Raw genomic sequence first — 17,603 nt, forward strand, 5'->3', positions numbered from 1 at the left:
AATGGTTCAAAATGACATACTCATAATTAGGTCATTATCACATGACTGTAGTTTCCTATGCACAGACTCTGTGGAGGTTGTTGTCTTTCAGCTTACTGTTTTGGTTTTACTGAAACGTCAAACGTTTAACTAGTCCTGGTGTCATCAGAGTTGTTCCCCGACAAACTTATATTAAATTACCTGTGTAGCACTGTCTGGTGGAACTGTGTTAATTTAGCTACCTGTCTGAATGTGTGGATATAACACAAAGACTCATCCATCACTGCAGTGGACTGTGAGCTTATTGTCAGTATTACAAAACTCAGGCTCAGATTTCATACTCACACACTCACTTTGTTACTCAGCCCATTGGTCTTTCATTATGGAGGGCCAGCATCTGCTCTGTCATAGCACACAATGTAGGTGTACTGTGTCAGCTTTGTGGTAGTCGTAGCCGTACATGACTAGGACCATTTAGTTAAAGGGGTTTGGGTTTTCAGTTTGGGCAGGAGTACCTATGAATCAGAGCAGAGTTGACATGTTGGAGTTTAAAATGGAATCAGTGGAAAGTTTTTGCTCATTACATTTCTGTTTATGTGCCACCGGGATTGACACTGTAAGAAGGCTAAAATGAAATTAAACAATTTTAACATTCAGCATTTTTAGTCTCATCTTTTTTGTATTCCTGTCTTAATATCAGTTATATTCACATACTGTACATATACAGTGTATATGTGCCTATTTCATTTAATTATTTTATATTGATTCTACAGGTATAAGATTTTCTGATATGCATATTTGGTGTATGCTGCACCATTAAAGACACTTTAATTTTTTTTTTCTTTATATCCCTGAAAAGTACATTTATACTACAGGGTTGTACCTGTGTGGTACAATTTGTGTTTAAGAGTTTTCAGCTGCCATTCCTTCATTAGGGAAATATCTGAAATTCTTCATATATGGTTCAGGAGTGAAATTAACCTAGATAGATGCACTACTTGGGCAGATGTACTTAAGTGCAAATTTGAGATATTTTACATATATACACAATAAAACAGTACCATATCACTATATTATTTAAAAGCAGTACTAGCTATGAAGCAGATGTATTAGATTGATATGTAAAAATGTAACTCTGCTGTGTTATGTCTCTAATATATAATATATAGTGCATTGTGCAGATAATTTCTATTTGTAATACCTTTAGTAACTAAAGCACTTTTGTATTACTACTTTTGCTGAAATAAACAGTCTGAACACTAATACCAAAACCTCAAATGCCTATATTTACATAATGACAACACAGTGGCATTATGTAAATATAGGAGCACATTGTAGCGTGACACGAACATGCAATAAATTCAATCCTGACGCAGGCAAAGTTCATCTAAATAAAAATCATTTATTTTTCATTAATATTATTATTATCATTATTGTCATCATCATTCTATCTAGAGAGAGTCCACCATGCCACTTTCAGAACTGGAGTAGTGCTAAGACATCTGTCTGTCTGTTGTGGAATATGATGGAGGGATGGGGTGAGGTGGGGCCAGACAGACAGATGGATGGAACAGGTTGGGTTGGGGCTTGTACAGGTTCACACTCCTGATCATTCTCCATGCTGATGCAAACTAAGACGGGATGATATAAAGTGGGGACAACAAAGTAGGAGGAGAAGGGACTGAATTGTCTCAAAGAGTAGTTTGTCCTTGTTGACCTACATGAGACTGAACTGGGAGGACACAGGCCATTTGAGCAGACGATGGGGAAGCAGCTTCAAGCTCATTGGTCAGGCTGCCAGACAGGGAACCAGGACAAGCCAATCACAGACTGATACAGAGGAGGAGGGTGTATGTATACATGTCAGCATGTGTGTGTGTTTGTGTGTGCATGTACAAAGGTGTGCTTGTACTGATGTGTGTATGTGTGTGTGTGTGTGTGCGTGTATCCTTATGCACATATCTGTGAGTGTGTAACTGGTCAGTTACTTTGATCCATTGTCACTGTACACTTGTCAAAGTTACTGTCACAACCGGGTACAAAGTTGAGGTAACAAACATCCTTCTTCTTTCACCTCTGTGAAAAGAGAGAGAACATGAGAAAGAATGTGTTTAGTTTTGAAGACTGGGATTAAAAAAATCTAAATATTCCAGCAGTTGGTTTATTAGCTGGTTGGTACGGATGCATGGGGATCTACTACTGGAAGGGTCTTAATTTTTTTGTATTAAAAGTCTAAACAATTATCAAAATACACAGTGAACAGTGAGTTCTTCTGTTACCTGTGTTTCATCGCGCTGTAGTGTTGCCACTAGAAACCATGTTGTTGTCAGAGTTAGACAGAGACTGCTCCTTTACTACTGGGTCTGCAGGAGGAGAGAGGATCAACACACACACACACACACGCACACACGCACACACGCACACACACACACACACACACAGTATAGTGACAAACTTAAATTTTGATAGTTTAATTAAAATGCTCTGAAATCTTCTCACTGTGCAAGCTGTATGTGGGAGTATGTTTGGCTTACAGAAGTAGGGGTGCTCCATGGCCTCTGTGGCAGTCAGTCTTTGTTGGTGGTCGTATCGTAGCAGCTTGTCCAGCAGGTCCAGAGCTTCAGGACTCACCAAGTGCTGGTTCTCTGTCTGCACAAACTGTTCCCAGCGCTTCCTGCTCTGCCTGCAGGGACACATGGTGCACATGGACATTTCAACACCACCACCACCACAGCTAACAGTGCATCCACTGATACCACTGCCACTACTAACAGTTACAGTGCTGTCATTGTTAGCAGACTTGTATTGTGTACTGTTGTTTTAATTTGTCAATGTCTGTTAGTGCTCTGTAAATAAGAAACTGATAATTAAAACTTTGACTTCTATGCTACATTCAACTCCAAAGCAGCTTCGGTGCACCACAGTAACTGGTGTGACGACAGTCCTACAGGCAGGGTCAGAGTGGACTTACTGTCCCAGCAGGTCTTTGAATCGGGGGTCCAGTTCAATGTGGTATTTCCGCAGGTAGCCGAACAGCTCGTCTGTCCCCAGGACCTTGGCAATTCGCACCAACTACAAAACGCAATAGATCCAGGTATAACACCTTTCATCCAGTGCTTCTGTGAGAAACTCTTAGAGCTTTATTTCTGCTGTTGTCCCAGGTGTGTGAGAGATGTACCTGGTCGTAGTTGTCCTGTCCGTGGAAGAAGGGCTCTTTCTGAAAGATCATACTGGCCAGCATACAGCCCAAGCTCCACATGTCGAGACTGTAGTCATACATCTGATAGAAAGAAAAAACACTGCTGCCAATAACGAGAACACAGAGATCCACATTATCCATGGCATTTTTCCATAACCGCTTCAAAAATACAGAAGTATACATGTTTTAGGTGTCAAATGTGAGAGTGATGCAACAAGTAAAGAATGTAAAAGCATGGTTCAGTAACATCATCAACAGATGTTTAAATGTTGGTTGGTTCAAAGTGTGTGTGTGTGTGTGTGTGTGTGTTACCTGGTAGTCCACCAGGAGCTCGGGGCCTTTGAAGTATCGTGAAGCCACTCTGACGTTGTACTCCTGGGACGGGTGGTAGAACTCTGCCAATCCCCAGTCTATAAGGCGTAGCTGTGGAAACACATATTTTAGTCTTGTTCAGCTTCACCACACACCACAATCTAATATTACCTTCCGTTTGACAGCATATGCTTTTGTATGATGTCTGTGGTTAATTCACACTAACAGTATATTAGCCTACTGCCCCCTGCTGGATGAGGTTAGAAGCCTATTTTTGAGTTAACGTGCTATACAGGGATGATCAGCTTGATCAACTGTACATCTCAACTAATTTTGGATTATTCTCATCGGGCTAATCTGAACACATCTTGAGGACAAATTTGTTAATCCCACATTAAATGATTGTGAATATAACTGCATTCTTATTTTGAAACAAGTAAAGAGCCAAAAATATGATCAATATTTAGAATTTGAGTGATCAAACATCAGATGAAGGTTTGTCTCTACCAGCATGCACTTGGGCAACGTATTCAGGGACACAAGACCCCACTGCCTCTTTTTTAAATCACCTTAATGAAACCTCATGGAAATCATCTTTAATTGTTTTAACAACTTTTAGCACAGCAGCTGCTCTGTCACCAGTGCTCACATTCTATCACCCCCAGACATTCCTTTGACAGATGTTCAAGAAAGTTGCAATAAATGCTCCAATACGCTTGGTACAGAGTGAACTATGCTGTAACATAAACCAACAGCGAGCAACCAGACTCGCATCCACTTAGACTGAAACTCCCTATTCTGTTAAGTTAAAAATCTCCCCCTAATGTACTCACACACATTACAGGGACTCCATGTGGATAAAAGCCTATGCTAATGCAATGCCAACCACTTTCCAAAGGGAAAAAAAATATTTTAAAAAAAGACGACTGAACAAATGGAGAGAAAATAAACAGTGAGATAAAAACAGAGGGGCTGAGTGTGAAGAGTGTGTGGGTGTGTGAAGAAAGAAACAGGCTATATAGGGCATCAGCTACCTTTCTCATCTGGTGGTCGATCATCACATTGTGGGGTTTGACGTCACGGTGCATGATTCCCATACTGTGACAGTAGTCCAGAGCCTGATACACAAAAACACAAACGTAATATCAGTGCAGACAAAAACACAAATGTGTTACATCTTCCCGGGAACCGTTCCAAGAAAAGAAACTGAGTGGGAGAACCTCTACCTCATTAAACAATAATGCACAGACAAGACTCACCTTCAGTAGTTCGTACATATAAAAACGGATATCATAATCTGTCAACTTCTGGTACAGCTCCTGCAGGGGAAAAACCAATCTATGTGAGGATCCAAAAATGCCATTATTACCTGTCACTAGTTAAAAAAAAAAACAAACAAACAAAAAAAAAAACATCCTGCTAAGGGATGTGACAAACAGGCAACTGGCTGCTGTGAAAGCAGGAACTATTCAATGTGTCCTCACAGACCTGCAGCATGCAGATGACAGGTGGTCACCGTACCTTGAAGTCTGTGTTATTGATGCATTCAAAGACGAGTGCTGGAGTTCTGGACTGCACCGCCACCACAGAAAGACAAAGGGGGACAGGAGGTGTCACAAAGTCAAAGTCAAGCCAGAACAACTAATAACACACAACAGTGCAAAGAGCAACATGTGGTTCATTATTAATTAGTAACAGAACCGACAACCCCAAGTCAAAACACAGTGCAACCATCTGCATCACATTTGTCAAACAGGCAAGCAGGTGTTGCTGGTGTATTTCAACCAAGCCCTCCACAAATCTGTGATTAAAATGACTATTTTTACAGGAAACCTAAATCCAAACAAAAAGGAACCCACAGGGTTCCCACCACTTCCATGGCCTCAAAATATTCTTCCTGCCTGGTTTGTTCACATTTTTCTAACTCAAAGAAGCTGTAAAAAAGCAGCTATTCAGTCTATTTTCCAATACAGATCAAAGACTGACAATCTAAACTATGAATATAGAAATGAGTGGCCCGCCTGGAAAACCAGTAGATACTCCACAAAGTCTCCATATAATTTTGTACATTTTCTGACTCTACATCTTTGGATGACACCTGTGTATAATGAGATATTCCAAATGTTTGTAGTTTACCACAGTGTAAAATAAACAGTCACAACATGGGCAAAATCTAAACTGGAATTAGTGTTTTCATCCTCAACATGCCAGCACCAGGTTTCAACCTCAAAGAGAAAAAGAATCCATCACTAGTGGCTTTCCTCATTTGTGACAATGATAATTATTCCATGACATCTTTAAACCCATCATTACACCACTGGGAGGTGCTTACTTTAGCTTTTAATACACATATAACTAACTGAAAATGGTGAACACAAAAAAAAAAAACCCTTTTTTTTCTGGCTGATATAATTTTATTAACTTTAGAGCTCTTTATTGGAACAAAATTACACGTTCTAACAAACTACACAGCAAAGAAAGACATTTTATTAGATACACCTGTACAATCAAATGCACTCTAACACTATCAGAGATGGTAATTCAGTTAGAAAGAATCTATGGCAGAGCTCTTCTGAGTATCTCATAAAGTATCCAGTTTAGCAATGTGCCTACAATGAGCAGGAAGAAGACAACTGCTGGAAAACATGGATGGAAAAACAGAAAGTACAACTGTAACCTTGAGTTAAGTCCTCCAACAGTTGTGCTGGATAATGTTTGTTGACTCTCAAATGTATTTTTATTCTACATCTTTTATCCATGTTCTTTACATTAAGTGTATCTCAAGCCCCTACTCTGCTATTTCTTCTCTCATTTAAAAAAAAAAAAAAAAAAAAAAAAGGACATGCCATCAGAAAGCCTACCACTGGGTCTTTGACTGTGTCCACCAGTCGGATGATGTTGGTCCCTCCTCGCAGGTTCTCCAGGATCTTTATCTCTCGCTTGATCTTCTTCTTTTTGACCGGCTGATTCAACAGGAAGAGCAAGAGAGACAAACGGAGAGCTATTTAACAGAGAGGGGAGAAAAAGCATCTTGAACCTGCTGACTCTGCTTGCTGCATCTCTGCTGCTGCATTCTCCAGCATCAGTCACACAACCTGAGCTCAACAACATTCAGAGCAGCTGGGAGGGAGACGTTCACATTTATATGCCTGACAGATAATCCTCATCCGTCACCTACAACACCACCACACCAACTCCAAACACCCTTCTTTTTTTTTTTATTATTATGATTAAGCAGATATAATCTATGTTGTCGCAGCAGAACAGATGCTGGTGCAGCAGGAAGTCATGAGCCGGCCTATATTTGGTAAGGGGTCACGTTAACAACAGCTTCAGACTGTGGCAAAACAAGAATGGACGGTCTGTGATGCCACTGCAAAATCCAACAGGAATCTATTACTCTAAATGTATAAAAATGGCGATGATTTACAGAGCTGATGTTCTCTTGAGTGGACACAGAGCTTTATTACCTGTTCATTATGAACAACTAAAAACACCACTAATAAAACCCTCAACATATATAAACGCTTGAAATACATGAAGAAATGGTACCAAGGACAAACCATAGATCTTGCAGCCAATTAACACCAACCTCACTGTCATACAGACACAAAAATAAGTAAATGAAGGAAAGTGGAAATTAGTAAAAGCAGAAATGCGACAGTAAAAAAATAGGATATTTATTAATTTTAATACAATTATTAAGTTCAGCTTTATTCATTTAAACAAGACAAGCAATCGGATCACATCACTTTGAGCTCTAGGAAATGGTGATGAAAATATTGCTTGTTTTCTGATTTTCTTTTTTTTTTTTTTGTTAGATAAAATAACTACCACTTTAGAGAATGAATCAATAATTAAAATGCCAGCATTATGGAAAACGTTTAGCACAATTACCCTGAACCCAAGGTGACGTCATCAAAGTGCTTGTTTTGAGATTGAAATTATTCTCACACCTGGAACAAAAACCTTTTCATTTTTTCAATCATAGAAAATATTTGACTAATTATAAAAATCACTGTGAAAAAGGAAGTACCTGTCTCAAATTTTACTGACATTTTTAAAATGGCAGTAATTTCTGACCAACAGATCAAACGATTACAGAAGACTACGAAAAGTAGGAGATTCTCATAATCCAAAAGTTAGAACTAGAAAATTTGCAAAATGACGAAAAAACTATCACCTAACTGTATCGAGTCTAAATCAGAGAGTTAGCACATATAAGCAGCTAGAACAAAACAACAATTAACACATTGGTTTTAACAGTTATTCAGCTAATTCTGCTCTAATAGAAACTTTTGAGACTCTGACATGTTTTTGGTGAAATGAAAAACTTTAGGACTCTCATGGAAACATACCTCCCCTCTAGTCCGCTGCAAGGGGAGGGTCCAAACCGCAGATTCAGTATTTTGGGTTTTTTGTTTTTTGTTTCTTTTTCTGGGGTGATCCAACTGCTCACCTTTAAGATCTTGACGACCACCTTCTCATTGTTGGTGATGTTGATGGCCTCGAATACTTCGCTGTACTTCCCTCTGCCCAGCTTTCGGACCAGCTGGTAGTCCTCCTGGTTGCTACAGGGACAGACAGAGAAACAGAGCAAGAGCATGTGTGACTGAAAAAATATTTTCAGCATCAGCTTGCCATTAAGTCGGTGTGTGAGCTGCCAAGTGTTCCTGTCACTGAGACAAAACTCTGCCTTTGGGGACTGAAGTGATTTCAAAGCCAGAGGGTATTTAAGTCAACACCCAGGAAGAAGATGGGGACAGAGAAGGAGGCAAAGGGGAGGAAAGTGTCACATAGTGCACAACAGCTGGGTGGTGGGCTGGGAGACTGTGCTATCAGAGTGCCATCACACCCTCACAGCTACAGGGATAATAATAGACACCCATCTGCCACAGTCTCCTTCTTCCATACAAACACATGCACACACAGAGCGACTGTCTGCTGTGGTCAGGAATCACATGCGTACAATCAGAGCAGTCTGCACTAAACAGAAATGTCCTCACTTCCAGTTGGGTACGTGGGCCTCGTAGTCCCAGTACTCCCGACTCTTCAGCGTGTTGACGTCTGCGTACACACGGGACTTGCTACCGGCCACCGGACCCGGCATGGCGAGACCCGTGGCTCGGGCGCTGCGGGGCGTGTGTCACGGAGATCTGCCGGGGTGGGGGTCAAAGACAAGATAATCCGGGGGGGGGGGGGGGGGGGGTCGTAGGGGTAGACCGGGGCTGGATTTGCTGTGTATGTGGGTGTGTAGTGGAACAGACCAGCCAAGTATCTTCCCTGTGTAGCCAGACAGAAAAAAAGGAAGACAGTGATGGAGAGAACCGGAGATGTCCGCCGGGATTCGCCGCAGTCAGTGCCCGCTGAGCAGCGCTCCTTGGTCGGATTGTCAGAAGCAGCAGAGCCGGAGACGGTGGAGCTCAGAGGGGGATGAGCAGGGCTGGGGCGACAGGAGAGGAGGTTACACACGGGGACAGAGAAGCATCGGGGCGCTGAGGTAGAGAAGTGAAGGACCCCAGAAAGGCCACAGAGGAGGAGGAGGAGGAGGAGGAAAGGGGTAATCTAAATGTCACGGGTTAAGTTAAAACTCCGAGGCTAGTCTTTTTGCGGGCCCTAAATCTCGGAGGGAGCGGACGGGCTCCCTGCGCTAGACGACTACGTGAGCGGTGGGGGCTGCCCTCGGTGGTCCAGTGTTAACTATCAATCAGCCGCTGATGTGTCGGGTCGGTAGCGGGGGGTCGATCGGAGGGAGAGGGGGTGGAGTGGCGGATCGATGTTGTTAGCTAATGTTAGCCAGCGACGCTACTTCAGCGCGGAGATGTCGCACCGACGGGGAGCGCTCGGCGCCGTGCACCACCATCGGCGGAGCCCGCGTCATGTGCCACCGGCTGTGCGGGAAAGCAGCGCCTCGGGAGGAGGGAAGGGGGGTCTGTACCAGACGCCACCGGAGATGCCGGGATTCGGGGGTTTCTTCTGCAGCCGCGGTCCTCCCCGGTCGAGAGCGCAGGGAAGGAAAGCGGATTGCGATTGAAGAGCAGCGACAGAGCCGCCCGGATGTGAAAGCCGCTGGCTGCCGGGGTGAAGATGAGGAGGGTGATCTTCGCCTGGGCAGCCGGCACATAGCGCCATCTACTGACGAGGATATGATTCCTTCAAACCTCCCAAGGGCTCTCATCCATATGACGTGGTCTTACGCAGACACGAATTTGGAGATGACCGCTCCTGTCATATTTAAATTCTTATCCAAGGTGCAGTAAAAGTTACAAAGTTATAAAAGATTACATAATGAAATCACAACAAATAAACTGTGTTTCTGTGTTTTGAATAACTGTAAGCTGGATGCATTCAGAGACTGTTGTCTCTTACAAAACCAGCATCCTAAAGTCACTGCCCTTTGGTCTCTGACACTGTGTTGGGTATTTTCACTATTTCAAACTAAGTGTCTACATGAAAGAATAATCGAGTGATTAAACATTCATGAAAATAATTGTTTTGTGTAGTAAAGCTCCAGGTAAGATAAGGTAAGTTGTAGGTGCTGTTAGCGGCTCATTCAGGCTGATCTGAGGAAACCATCTGTAGCAGAACCAGAGCAGCTTGGGTGAGAGGTGGTTTAGACCCTGGGCAGAATTATTAATGATCAGTGATTAGGATGGAGTCCTGGAGATTATCAGCTAGTAACTGTAGGTCTGCTGGTTGGTCACTATCTTAATGACAGTTACTATATTCACACACACAAGTCATATCCCAAGTATTTTTTCATTCGTGGCTGCTGACAGTGTGAAACTGTGTGTTGCTGACAAGGTGGCAAAAAACACTTGTATTTTTCCCAGCATTCCACTTGTGAACTTTTATTTCAAATTAATATAATAATATTCTAGTATTCTAATTTATCCAAAAGGACAAAGGTATCAAAAGTTCCTCCAGAAATGATTGTTTGAAAAAAAATATCTCAGAAGTCAAATTTACAAATGAAAAAAAGTTTTATTTGTTAGTGCTGTGTGTAATTGAATGCTACATACATACAGATAATCTTAGCATGAATGTACACATACTGTATGCTGCCACAAAGTTTTTTCATTTCAATGTTTTTTTTTTTTCTTCAACATCATTCACATAAACTACAGTACAATTTGAAAAAGCTATAGGAGGAAACAGTGCTGTGGGGAGGGGACGGGGCACCAGTTCCCAGGGAGAGAACACAGGAACTAACACAGCAAGCATGCAGAGAGCAAGAGACACCAGGGTGTGACGGGTTTGTTTTACTGGAACTGAGAAACAAACAGAATGATGAGAGTGGCCAGTCTGGTGCCTCTAATGAATTTTCCCATTGCAACCATGAGGTACAATGCAGAAGGGTGGATTTATTTCATTTGTGCTTATACAGACTTTCCTCTCCTTTCCCTGACTGCTTGTTCTATATGCAATGGATTTTTAAAAAAACAACAACACAGATTTGATGAAGATGTGACTTTTTTAAGTGCAGCTATTCCTTTCACTTTTCAGTTTTCATCACTGCATTCTCAGATTGGTCAATTACTGTCACTATAAGTGCACGCTGCAACACACAGGACAAATGCCCTACTAGACAGTCACCCTCAACACTAACAATCATACTAGTGCTGCGGGCTGGAGTTTTTCTTTGGCTTTGAACATATACTTGTACTATTATTTTTAATACACATTAAGTCCACTGTCAACACTGAACAGCGTGTCCTTGTCCTGCACCCATGTCTACTTTTTATTTATGCACATCTGATGATGTATCAGCACCAATTAAAGTCAAAATCCTTGAGCACTTAGTAGTTCTTGGCAAATATGAACATCTGTGTAGTAGTTTTTTAACCTTTTACACCACCACACTACAGAAACCTTTTGTGTAAAGATTGTTTGGCTCTACACTATGAAAGCTCAATACTATGGAAAAGGATTAAGGTCGCTATAAAACTTTTCTCTGAGTTCTGACTTTTCCTGACTTTCTACTTAATTTAGACTTGGAGTCATGCAGAAGGAAAAGTAAATCATTGAAAATGTCAGATTTACATGAGGTTTTGAGTATTCGAGTTTAAAGCCAGAATTCGAAGAAAAACTTAAAACTCGAAAAACTTTTTATAGTGGCCCTAATCATCTTCTGTACAATGTAACTCTGGCAGATGTGCTACAACATACAGCCATCTTTATCCCAAGCCTATCCCAAGGCCCTGGCCTCTCCCTCCAACAATGCAAATAATCCATAATAATAAAAAAAATCATTAAAAAAAAAAAATTCATAAAAAAATATAAATGCACATGAATGCATCAAAAACATACAGTACTTATTTACTTTAAGTCTGAGTTGTTCTCAAAATCTTATAATGCCAGATTTAGAAAATAAAAAAAATAAAAAATATATATATATATATATGATGGCTGATGAGACCAACCATTTGACCTCATATCATCATGTTGATGACGGACAGAGACAGAGAGCACAAGAGGAGGAGCCAGAGAAGCACCATGGCCCCACCATAAGGCTAATGCAAGAGGAAAAGAATTGCAAACCAGAAGAAAAAAAGTGTCTCCTTAGCCTCATACATTTGTACGGAATACTTTTCAAAACTGCACTCAAACCATAAATCAACAGAAGGGAGGACCTCATCCTATCTAGACAGAAAAGTGAACAATTGGGGTTCAAATGTAAACCAACTGGTGTTTCAGGCTTCTTAATCTCATAGCATTCAAAAATCAAACAAAAAAGAGGAAGGCATCATTCACTGCTATAAACTGAAAGACACAATGTTGAGCTCAATGCAACATGTATCAGGAAAAACACCTTTCATATTTCTTTCAAAACATGGAAAATATTACTGACGAGGTTCAGGTTCATCCTGCAACAGCTCTCCAACAGACCAGTAAGGTTAGTAAATTAAAAAAAAAGGCGCAGGTCTGTTGAATTATGAATACAGTTGTCTTCAGTCTAAATTTCCCTGTTTGACAGAAGATCTTTTACATTCACACACACACGCACACGCACACTCATGCAAGGTGCTCTTTGAGATTCCCTGCAACAAACATACCATTACTACAAGGATTACAAAACAACAACACAAACAGAAAAAATAGCATTTGTCCAAACATTTCACATGGTAAAAAGTAGCAAGAATACAAAAACAGTTCTTCAATACACATTTTTTAAGAAAGCCAAGTTCAGACAATTTCAACTCGCCTGGCACTACACTCACACATCCATAGTATGTACAGGCTGAGAGAGTGTAATTTTCAAATGTGAACCTTTTTAGTACATACAAGTCTAATGGCACTGAGCTCCGAAGGAATATGACAAGTGGATTCATGTGAAATACATATTCCTATACACCGTTTTCTACTGGAGGGTGAGATTTGCATCAACAAATAAGGGTTTTATTGTTAGTTAACTACAGCTGGTTGGATGGTTTTCACACCCTTGGGATCAGGTGCTGCTTTATACTGGAGTTTGATAAAATGAGGAATAACAATAGCCCACATACACTCTCACAAATACTTTATCAGTTGAATTATTTCACTATAAGACGATAAATCCTCCAACAACCCCTGTACTGTTTCCCTTCACATATGTTGAGGAGCCTATGGAATAAATAAAAAATGTAAAAAAATAAAAAAATAAAATAAAACCCAAAGGGTTATCAGAGCAGGGCGGCTAGGACAAAATGGGTCGATACACCTTTTCAGTCTTGAGGAGGTAAAAGCTAAAGGCTTTCTAAGACATCCCTAACCTGAGTGGCGACAAATAAATACGGCTGCATGTGTGTCCAAGGGTTAATTGTAACAGGGAGCAAAGGGGGAAAAACAAAGAACGGGATGAGAAAGAACAACACAGGGAGAAAACTGAGGCATCAGACAGAAAGACAGAGCAATGGAGAAAGAAAAACTGTAGGAATGATCCCCTCTAGTGGATGCTCGGTTTTCTGGTCAATGATTTTAGGTATTCTACTTATTCCTTCAGTACTCTTCACAACATACTTCATGCTAAACTATTAAAAACACACACACACAAAATGACAGGACATTTTCCCTTTTCTCAGATAAATTAGAAAGGATTTAAGGAATTGCTAGATCAACCTGCACTGTGGCACCTGCTTGTTAATTGGCAGTAACTGGTGGGTGTTACGTGGTTGTGGACTCTTCACTGCTATTAACTGACTGAAAAGAAGAAAGAGGGAATAGGTTAAGAAGGAACAGAAAACATCCTCCTCAAGATTTCATGGAATGACAGGACTGGAATAACATTTGAGTTTTGGGCAGGTTGGTAATTCAACACAGATCTGATGTAGCACTGGTGGGAATGAATGCAATAATAAAAGCCTGGACTGTCTGTAAATGTGGTGAATGTTAGGTTGAATAAATGGCCTGCAAAGAATAATGGAGAGGATGGGGAGTCTAGGGGAGTGTCTGTTCAGGTCAAAAGGTTTTCAAAGATCTATATGCACTGGGGAACAGAGTAACCCCCTCCATCAGCTGTGTGCTGCACTGTGTGATCCTGCAAAGAGCCCAAGTCACTGAAACGCTCACCACACCAGACACACTTAAACTGGCCCTCTCTTGAGTGTGTGCTCTGATGTTTGGTCAGGTGCTCGCGTTGTTTAAAGCCTTTGTTGCAGTGGCCGCATTTGTATGGTTTCTCCCCTGTATGTACGCGCCTATGTCGGTTCAGGTCTGATGAGTATTTAAAACGTTTCTCACAGTCAGGGCACTTCAGTGGCTTTTCTCGCGACGGGTCACATCGATGCTGGACAAATTCCGAAGAGGACAGGAAGCGGCGGTCACAGAGCGAGCACTTAAGAGGCTTCTCTTGGCAGTGAGAGTTTTGATGACGTTGTAACGTGGAACTCTTCTTGTAGCCCTTGCCACAAACGTCACACTTGTAGGGTTTGTCAGGCGATGTGTTAGACGACTCGCCACACTTATGTCTGAGCAGCTCCCCTGACTGGCTGAACTCCTTCTGGCATGAGGCACACTTAAACAAGTTGTCCATGCCATGGACGTGCTGGTGGTAGAGGAGGTGAGAGGGCTGCATGAAGCCCTTGTCACACAAATTGCATTTGAACGGTCGATCAGTAGGGTCTTTGTGTGTGCGTCTATGGCGCACCAGGGCATACTGCTGCTTGAAGCTCATCTGACACTCGTCACAGTGAAAAGGACGCTCCTCGGAGTGTGTGCGCTCGTGCTGGCGAAGATCGGACGGCCGCTTGAAACCCTTACCACATGTGGCACATCGAAACGGGCGGGAGCCCTGTGGGTGACAAGGGTGGTGAAGGAGCTCTGATGACTCTTTGAAGTGCAGCTCACATAAATTGCATTTGAACAAGTGCTCGCCAGAGTGCACGTACATGTGGCGCACAAGGTGGGAGCGGTGCTTAAAACTCTTTTCACAAACAGCACACTTGAATGGGCGTTCGTTGCTGTGCGTTCGCTGATGGTGCTGTAAGTGTGACGACTGGCTAAAGGCTTTGTCACATGTGTCACACTTGAAGGGCTTCTCTCCTGTGTGCACCCTCTCATGTCGCGTGAGTTCTGACAGGTGTTTGAAGCCCTTCTGGCAAACAGAGCATTTGTAGGGTCGGTCTCTAGCTGAGGGAAAAGGTAGAATAGATGAGCTGCTGCCGGCTGACGCCCCATCGCTGCTGGGCTGCTGGGTGTTGTTTGAGTTTGGTGTGGTGCTGTCTGAAGAACCCGGTCGGTAGGTCTTCTCACATATTGAACATTTCATTGGATTGGTGCTGTTATGTGAGCTGTGGTGCTGGGCTAGAGAGGTGAGAAGTGAGAAGCCCATCTTACAAACTCCACATACAAATGGCTTCTGCTCCACCTGAACACACTGGTGTTCTAACAAGTCTGTTGCCTGGTGGAAAATCTTCATGCACTGAGTGCACTGGAATGACCTGTCCTGATTCACCATGCACTGGTGCTCATGTGGGTTGGCCAGGTGGGAGATATCGTGTCCACAGGCCCCACACTTATGTCCTCCCTCTGTCCCTACCTGTAGGGAAGTCTGTTGGGCCTGGGCAGGGTGCTGTTGCTGACTGTGCTGCCCACCTCCATGCTGTTGACCCCCACTGTGTTGCTGGTTGTGCTGTCCATGCTGGGTCTGTTGTTGCTGTAAAGACGAAGCATCAGGCTGTAGTACAATTCCATACACAGCACAACCCAATGCATTCTCAGCTCCTGGAGGAATGGTGTGGACGACTGGAGGCTGCGTGACAGCATGCTGCTGCCAGGTCTCTGTCATGCGAGCACGGGAGTAAGGATTCAGTTTGGCAGCAGGAGTGGCCCAACTGCAATAAGAAAGTGAGATTGGGATATACATAAACAATGGGCTAAACTTGTCAGTATTAAGAAAACGAGAAAAAAAAAACTCACTCCATTTCAGCAAAGGGCACTGAAGAATTGGAAAGGGTCTTGGTGAAGGGTCAGAGGTTTTGATGGCAGGAACAGTGATGTAAAGAAACCCCTTCCTCGCACTTTACTCTTGACGTTCAGGGATTATCTGTATTAATAAGACAATCAAACTGAGTCAAAATATCAATCATCAAAGGGGTTAATCATTAACACCATCATATATGAGTTTATGTTATAGACTTGAACATAATTTTGTATCAGCAGGCATTGATTCAATGGATGATACATTCTGGCTGCAAAAGAACTGCATAGCACAAAGCTTTAAACAATCACTTCGCAATGCACACTCTCTTCTGACCTTTGCTAAATCAGCTCTAGCAGTTATTTCAATTTAGTCAAAGTGCATTTCACAATAAAATGTCCCAACACACTGTAAAAAAAAACAGAACAAATGAGAGAAATAACTAAAACAAAAAATAAAATAGATAAACTGTAAACAAAAAATATTAAACTACTAAGACAGTCGGTTCAAATTGCGAGCAGTCTATGTAAACACACGTTAAAAAACAGTTTCAGTAATATTGTTTACAACAGCAACAAAGTATCAGAGCACACCTTTCATACCTGCTCAATGAGCAGCTCTCACAGACGATACACGGTGTTTACACCTGTCAAACCTATTATCCAAAATGCACATTCGTGTATATGAGGAGGAATATGAACATGTGCAGCAGCTACCCTAAAGCACCCTAATACAATGAGCTTTAATTATAAACAACGGGCTGCGACGTGCAACATCCGTCAACACAGAAACACGCAGCATTAACATACACATTTGGACACAAACTGTTAACGCTAAACCGTACATTTTAATCTTCGTTTTATTAGCTTTGTGTTTCCACCCGTGTCTATTCAGATTGCTCCACGATTCGCGGTAAAAAAAAAAAAAAAAAAAAAAAAAAAAGTGGAAACAGCGTCTGCGCATCGTAGCGTTGGATGCTAGTTTAGCTAGCTAGCCTAGCCACTTGCTAATGCAGCCACAGGGAAAGAGAAAATAAGCAGGTAGCAGCTGCAGCAGTACGTCTGTTAGCGAGTAGTACAGTTCGGCTTTACGTACCTGCTGTGTCCAGTCAAACCCACTTAGTGTTCCCGGTGTAATGTCGGTCTATCGTGGGTTAGCTGCCCCAACAAATCATGTTTAGATCCCTTCAACATCCGCAAACGGTGCTGGATGCTCTCTTGTCTCAGCGCTCTGGCTCCAGGGGCCGAGGAATTTGGATTTACGGGTCATTAAAATGGGCGACAAATCTCCCGCTATTCGCCTAATCGGCCCATACACGCGGTGGTTTCACACATACATTTATATGACCCCCAGGACATCTCCCCAGCCAGCGAGCATTTTGTTATAAACTGCTAGCTAGCTATCGGCTAGCTCCCGAGCCCCTGCCCGCGCACGGGAACATGAATAAACCAAACACACACACACACACACACACGGAACATGACGTGTGATGGCTTCAACGCAACCATCCCACAAACATATTCTCATTAATATATCACATGTGGGCTGAATAAAGTTCAGTAAAAATAACGACTCTCGTCCATTTCCATCTGAACCTGTTATTGCGTCTGAATACTGTGAAGACAAGACATTACCAGATTTGGGCAGAGTTAGAAATCTTTAAGCCGAGTACATACAGTGTATTCTGTTATATTATAGCGATCACCAGACAGCGGA

The 17,603-nt window shown here is 42.2% G+C and overlaps 2 protein-coding genes across 3 annotated transcripts; both read right to left on the bottom strand.

The window, feature by feature from the left end:
• Positions 1–1,360: 1,360 nt before the first annotated feature.
• csnk2a2b (casein kinase 2, alpha prime polypeptide b) lies at positions 1,361–9,556 on the bottom strand. 2 transcript variants are annotated; one of them, XM_026312097.1, is made up of 12 exons: positions 8,497–9,556; positions 7,950–8,061; positions 6,352–6,453; positions 5,012–5,062; positions 4,750–4,809; positions 4,525–4,608; positions 3,491–3,601; positions 3,158–3,259; positions 2,951–3,051; positions 2,514–2,662; positions 2,259–2,342; positions 1,361–2,055 (listed from the first exon to the last, which is right to left on the bottom strand). In XM_026312097.1, exons 1-11 carry the CDS (start codon positions 8,598–8,600, stop codon positions 2,266–2,268), a joined length of 1,053 nt encoding a protein of 350 aa, XP_026167882.1. In that variant the 5' UTR covers positions 8,601–9,556; the 3' UTR covers positions 1,361–2,055; positions 2,259–2,265. The 2 variants fall into 2 exon arrangements, with proteins under 2 accessions (XP_026167882.1, XP_026167881.1); XM_026312096.1 differs by having other exon boundaries at positions 2,259–2,662.
• An 898-nt stretch (positions 9,557–10,454) lies between these two features.
• znf319b (zinc finger protein 319b) lies at positions 10,455–17,330 on the bottom strand. The gene is made up of 3 exons (XM_026312087.2): positions 16,983–17,330; positions 15,887–16,013; positions 10,455–15,801 (listed from the first exon to the last, which is right to left on the bottom strand). The coding sequence occupies exons 2-3, from the start codon at positions 15,889–15,891 to the stop codon at positions 13,947–13,949; spliced, it is 1,860 nt and encodes a 619-aa protein (XP_026167872.1). The 5' UTR covers positions 15,892–16,013; positions 16,983–17,330; the 3' UTR covers positions 10,455–13,946.
• Positions 17,331–17,603: the final 273 nt, after the last annotated feature.

The sequence above is a fragment of the Mastacembelus armatus genome, chromosome 6 (assembly GCF_900324485.2).
Source record: "Mastacembelus armatus chromosome 6, fMasArm1.2, whole genome shotgun sequence".
Classification (NCBI taxonomy): domain Eukaryota; kingdom Metazoa; phylum Chordata; class Actinopteri; order Synbranchiformes; family Mastacembelidae; genus Mastacembelus; species Mastacembelus armatus.

Excerpts from the sequence above, each read along its gene's own strand:
- csnk2a2b (XM_026312096.1), bottom strand. The coding sequence starts at position 8,600 with ATGCCGGGTCCGGTGGCCGGTAGCAAGTCCCGTGTGTACGCAGACGTC. Across the intron at positions 4,810-5,011 it reads TCAATAACACAGACTTCAAG|GAGCTGTACCAGAAGTTGAC; the intron begins GTACGGTGACCA and ends TTTCCCCTGCAG. Across the intron at positions 3,260-3,490 it reads AGCTCCTGGTGGACTACCAG|ATGTATGACTACAGTCTCGA; the intron begins GTAACACACACA and ends TCTTTCTATCAG.